Raw genomic sequence first — 6,321 nt, forward strand, 5'->3', positions numbered from 1 at the left:
AAAGAATTAACGTAACGAAAGATAACTTATTTTTACTAACCTATCCCTGAAAACAGATACATGTAAACGAATATAAATGACAACCTGACAAGTTACTAAATTGTAAACATCAACAATGTGGGGACATAGATCATTTATATTTAATTGTCATCATTTCTATTAATTATTGTAAACTTCTGAAGTGACGTTTATATATTTCGCGAATTCATGAAATGATACATAAAAAGTAATTGACAAATCTGTTATGGAGACGTCTGCTTTAAATGCTGTAAGTACCTACTTGAAACTGTTTTTCCTTTAATTTTAACATAGTCTTTTATTTTGTTGCATAGTGTTAAAGGAAAACTTATTTACGCAGTAAAAATATGTTATTGTATTATTTTTATAATTATCGTATTGTTATACACAACAAATAGCATTCACTCTCATTATTTTATTACGAAAAATTCATTGTCAAATTAGTAAAAAAAAATTTGAATTGTAATTAACAATATGGTAAATTATTATCCGTTTGTTAATAAAAATTATTATTTAGGGCTATCGTTTAAATTTTTGATAAATATAAAAATTTAATTAAAAACAAATGATTTTAAATTATAAATGAATTTTAAGTTATATAGTATATATAAATATAAATTAATTTTTAATTAATTTTTGACTGAAATAGAAATTGCAGTGAATGATAATATAAATTTTTTAAGGCACATGAAAGCGAAAGAAGAGCGGAAGCGTTTTTGCGTGAAGGAAAATTTGAGGAAGCAGCAAAGTGCCATGAAAGAGTTGCAAATCTATTAACAGAAGCTCATTCAAAATTAGAAACTCGACAATTAGAATCAAATTCCTGTAATTCGGATAATCAGGGTTCCATGTATATAAAACCCTCGATTCAATCATTAGCAACACTTGAATCTCTCGCTCTTCAACGAGATTATCATACTAGACAAGCTAGCATAGTTAGGTAAACATATTTATATTAAAAACTATTTCGTTTTTAAATTATGAATTCTATTAAATGGAAATTCTGTTTTGCAGAATGAAACAGGCTCGATATGAAGAATATAAAGCAACATTAGAAGCTCAAAGGCGAGATTTGTACAGTAAGCAAGAAATCAATAAAAGATTTGATGACAATGTGAATGGAGTTTTAGATAAGTGTGAATGTTCATTAAAGCAAGCAATTTATCGAACTATAGATGAACATGATAGTCTATTAAATGTACTTGAATTACCATCATCACAATCGGAAAAAGGTCAAGACAGTAAAAAATACAAGCATCCAAAGGATACAGGAACTGTCATTGAAGAATTACGAACTGTTAATACACAGTTGAGATCATTGGTCGGCAGTTTACTTAGTCAATTAGAGGAGAAAGAAGATCAAGTTCGACAACTTACTGAGCGTTTACATGAAATCTCAGTCGACACAAGTGAAGAAATTCATGCCGATGAATCTCATTCTTTACGATTAGCACCACTTCCACCGTTAACGCCACTTGAAATGCCACGTTTCGATTTTAAATAAACTTAAATGAATATAAACGTTAAACAATTTTTTGTTTCTAAAGAAATCGTTTATTTTTCCTTCGTGTCAATAATATTATTAATTTATCAACAAAGATAAAAGTTTCATTAATTACGAGAACCAGTTAATGTAATTACATGTAGTTGGGTAAATATTTATTTTTGTCTTTAAAGTTAAAATACTTTAAAGAAAATTTAGTGTTGATTTTAAAGTTTGTTAAACAAAATTATACTCGCTTCGAGTAAAAATTAAAATAAAATTAATTATTATATATACATATATATGAAAAGTTAAAAATAAATATTAAACTAAAGTAAAATAAAAAGTGAATTGTAATTATTTATACAATATACCATAATAAGTTAAATGAAATTTTAATTAATTATAATTCGTTAAATTTATTCATTGTCGAAAAATATGAATAAATTTTAGCATTAAAATACTATTTTTTTATGTATTCATTCAATAATATAAAAATTATGAAAAATAATTTATAATGAATGTTTCATCAAGATTCGTTAAAATAAATCGAATAATATTTGAAAGTAAAATACTTAAAAAAAAATTTTTTAAAGCAATTTTTCATGATAAAAATGTATAAATCAAAAATAATAATGAAATTAAGTTTATAACTTCGAATGTGAAAAAACAAAGTAAAGATAAATGCTTTATTCTTTTTTTTAAGGTTTCAGAAAAAAAACAAAGCACAGTTCAAAATCAGGCGACAGATGTGTCAAACAAAATGTCCCCCGAAAAAACCTAAATTTTACAAAAAATTTTAAGTGTAAAAAAAAAATATCTTTTTTTTCTATAATGCTGTTCAATAACTAACAAAAATATAATTTTTAATATTCAATTTTCCATTTCGTTTTGTGTTCTCCATCAAAAAATACAAAAATTTCCAATTTATCAGAAAATTCTAAGTAATTGTAATAAGAAAAAATAATGAATAAATCCGGGGAAATTGTAACTATTTTTGTTGGTCAAGCAGGAGTACAAGTTGCTTCGGCCTGTTGGGAATTATTTTGCTTGGAACACGGAATAAAACCTGATGGATTTATGCATTCTGGATATGATGCAAATGAAAAAGCGCATCAAGTATTTTTCTCAACAGCACAGGTAATATATAAATTTCATACACAATTATTTAAATATTTAATAATCGTAAATTGTGTACATAATATGATATAAATTTAATAAAAGAAAAAGAATTTAAAATTTAGTGAAATTGGATTTTAATTAAAATTAATGTAAAAATAAAAAGAACTGAATTTTAAAATAAGAAAAAAAATTCAAATTAAAATTGCAGACAGGAAAATTATCACCGAGAACATTATTGGTGGATTTGGAACCGAATGTTATAGATGAAGTTCGAACAGGGCCCTATAAGAATTTATTTAATCCAAATTCTCTTCTAAATGGAAAGGAAGATGCGGCAAATAATTTTGCAAGAGGATATTACACCGTTGGCCGTGAAGCAATCGGATCTGTTTTAGACAGGCTTCGTCGGGAAGTTGAGAATGCATCAAGACCCGCGGGTTTCATAATCTTTAGGTACAGACAATATTACATTTTTGATAATATTGTAAAATTTGAGCTTTCAAAAAAAAATTCTTCTTTTTAAATTCTCTTATAGATCTTTTGGAGGAGGAACTGGAAGTGGTTTCACAACTCTATTATTGGAAGGGCTTCTCGAAGATTATGGAAAGAAGACGAAAGTCGAATTTGCAATTTACCCATCTCCTAATCTTTCGACAGTAATTGTTGAACCGTATAATTCGGTTTTTACAACCCACGGTACATTGGATTATGAAGATGTTTGCTTTCTTGTGGACAATGAAGCGCTCTACGATATTTGCTCCAAGTATTATTTATTTAATTTGATAAATTAATATATTTAATTAGTTTATATTTTGAAAGAATGGAACTTTGTAAAGAAGAATTTTATTCTTTCACAGAAGATTGAAACTAGATAGACCAAATTTCACAAATTTGAATCGTCTTGAAGCACAAGTAGTTTCGGCAATTACTGCATCATTGAGATTTGACGGAGCTATAAATGTGGATCTACAAGAATTTCAAACTAATTTAGTACCATATCCTAGAATTCATTTTCCAATAATGTCATTTGCACCGATTCTCAATAAGGAGAAGGCCAGGCTGGCAGACATTTCAGAAAATCAAATTACTCATGATTGTTTCGATCCATCCAATCAGGTAAATAATATAAATGTTTTATTTTTTTATAAAATTATATTTTAAATTATTAAACTATATAATAATAAAGATTAATTTTAAATTTGCTAAATAATTTCGATAAAAAAAATTTAAGATCGGTATACAAAAAGTACCAAATTTCTTATCACTTTTTTATCGACAAATATTTTTCTTATTTTTTAAGATCACTTTTAAATAATCTATAAACTCAAACTTGAATGCACTCAATTTGCATCTTCTGATTTGTTTGTCAGTAAAATTGAAAGAATTTTCAATTTTTATAAATTCATTAACTTTACTCTTTGGACTTGTGTTTTCAATTTCATTATAAACATTCACACTACATAATCGATTATTGTTACTGTTTTTATCAATTTAATGTTAATGTTTCAGTTTCCGATTTATTAAATGAAAATTAAATATATAATTTTTTTCTTCTTTCATACTGATTGTAAAACAATATTTTCCATTAATCTCGGTAAATTTTTAATAAATTTCAGATGGTAAAATGTGATACAAGAACTGGTGCTTACATGAGTTGCTGTTTACTTTATCGCGGGGATGTTAATCCAACGAAAATTAATCATGCCATACATACATTAAAAGGAAATAAATCCATCAGGTTTTGCGAATGGAATCCCACAGGATTTAAGGTTATCAATTTATAATTATTGACAAAATCAATAATTATTAATTAAAATAATTGAAATTAGACAAAAATAATTTTAAAGTACAAAATAAAGTGTTCTTTAAAATCTTTATCTCTTTGAGAGAGAATATATTTTCAAAGATGAACACTATCGTAAATGAAGAAATAATTAATGAATTTCTCTAATTATAGGTTGGTATCAACTATCAACCACCGATTATTGTCCCTCAAGGGGATTTGCCACAGACGGACAGATCTCTTACAATATTAAGCAATAATACATCTATCAGACATTCATGGAAGCGAATTGCGTCTAAATTTGATACAATGTACAAAAAAAAAGCCTTTGTACATCACTATCTTGCCGAAGGAATGGAACAAAGTGTTTTTAAAGAAGCTCGAGATGACATAACAGCTTTAATGGAGGACTACAATGAAATAGAAAATTGAATACTATTCCGATAATTTTTTAATGATTTCGATAAATTAGAAACAACTTCTAACTCATGATAATAGAAAACAAAAAAAAAACGGGGATCAAAAAATTGTTCAGATTGCTTCAAATTTGAAATATATTCTGTAAAAACTTTTAGACCTTTGTAATTAAATTTTTAAAAAAATAAAAAAAACTGACATTTATTAAAAATGGTAATTAAAAATGTCTTGTCTTTTCAAATATATTTTTTTAACGTAAATAAAATAAGTTTGTCTTATTTTGAAAACATTTTGCAAAAGAAAAAATAAATTCTTGTGTAAATTAAAAAAAAATGATTAAGAACTACATTTAAGTCTACTTTAAACTAAAAAGAATTTTCCGAATTCTTTTTACGATAAAAAAAATAGGGAAAGAAAAGAAATGACTCACCGATTGCCCTTACATTGCCCTTTCTCCACATCGATCCTGTCCTTCTGACTGTTATTTGAGCATAGACTAAAAAAATAATAAATAATTAAAATATGCAATTAATTTTTTTCTAATAATATATACTTAAAAGGAAAAAAGAACAAATTTAAGAGAATAAAATTATTGTAAATTCTAAAAAGAAACAAAATTGCATAATCAATGGAAATTTATATAAATAGTTGAAATTTTACAGGTGCCTTCCCTTCACATTTACTATTTTATTATCAATTGCAAATGTTATAATAAATTATAATTCTGACCAATAGTCATCATAAAAAGTATGAACAAAATTTTTATACATAAAATAAAAAAAAATTATCTTGATGTGTTTTTTCCATGAAACTTGCGGGGAAATCAATGAAATTTTCGTTAAGATTTAAAAAAATGGTAGCGAGGTTGTATAAATGATAAGCTTTGATATAAAACGCGTGCATATGACTAAGACTATAAAGATGATAAGAAAACAAGCTACAACCGCAACAGACTCATTGGCACCGGTTGATTTTCTATTCTAATCAGTTTGTAATTAACAATTCTTTGAATTCCTTAATTCACTGTTATTTAATTATTTATCTTTTGCCATCTCATCTTGCTTTATATTTGATTATATTTCATCAATTTTCCTAAATTTTGAATTTTTTTTAGAAACACACTTATTACAGTTTCTTTGCAGAATATTAATTTCTATAAATATTCCTTAATAAAAATTTTTCATATTATATTTATTAAATTTCATCAATAATTATAAATTCTGAATAACTGCATCGTCATTACGTATATAGTTCTCTGAAAGACTTAAATTTCCTTTTAATATTTAACTCATTTATAAAGTTATATACTCTTTTGATTGATATATTTAATTTTGATATAATAATTGCATTTTTTGGATTATTTTGTACATATATAATATTATTATCTCTTTTTCTCTCATTATTTGTACTAAACAAAAATGTTATATATATATATTTAAAAGTGCTTCTTTCTGAAATTTTTTTTAGTATATAATCGCAACAGGTTAAACATTGACTT

The 6,321-nt window shown here is 25.4% G+C and overlaps 2 protein-coding genes across 3 annotated transcripts; both read left to right on the forward strand.

The window, feature by feature from the left end:
* The first annotated feature begins 26 nt into the window (after positions 1-26).
* LOC127283436 (nuclear receptor-binding factor 2-like) lies at positions 27-1,807 on the forward strand. Its single transcript, XM_051308307.1, has 3 exons — positions 27-268; positions 702-958; positions 1,033-1,807. Exons 1-3 carry the CDS (start codon positions 245-247, stop codon positions 1,520-1,522), a joined length of 771 nt encoding a protein of 256 aa, XP_051164264.1. The 5' UTR covers positions 27-244; the 3' UTR covers positions 1,523-1,807.
* A 403-nt stretch (positions 1,808-2,210) lies between these two features.
* Positions 2,211-5,037, forward strand: LOC127283430 (tubulin alpha chain-like). 2 transcript variants are annotated; one of them, XM_051308297.1, is made up of 6 exons: positions 2,211-2,641; positions 2,832-3,076; positions 3,159-3,386; positions 3,484-3,739; positions 4,240-4,392; positions 4,581-5,037. In XM_051308297.1, the coding sequence occupies exons 1-6, from the start codon at positions 2,468-2,470 to the stop codon at positions 4,836-4,838; spliced, it is 1,314 nt and encodes a 437-aa protein (XP_051164254.1). In that variant the 5' UTR covers positions 2,211-2,467; the 3' UTR covers positions 4,839-5,037. The 2 variants fall into 2 exon arrangements, with proteins under 2 accessions (XP_051164254.1, XP_051164253.1); XM_051308296.1 differs by having other exon boundaries at positions 2,215-2,641; positions 3,481-3,739; positions 4,581-5,036.
* The last annotated feature ends 1,284 nt before the right edge of the window (positions 5,038-6,321 follow it).

Source organism: Leptopilina boulardi, unplaced genomic scaffold (assembly GCF_019393585.1).
Source record: "Leptopilina boulardi isolate dan_hultmark-lab unplaced genomic scaffold, ZJU_Lbou_2.1 LbouV2_31, whole genome shotgun sequence".
NCBI lineage: Eukaryota > Metazoa > Arthropoda > Insecta > Hymenoptera > Figitidae > Leptopilina > Leptopilina boulardi.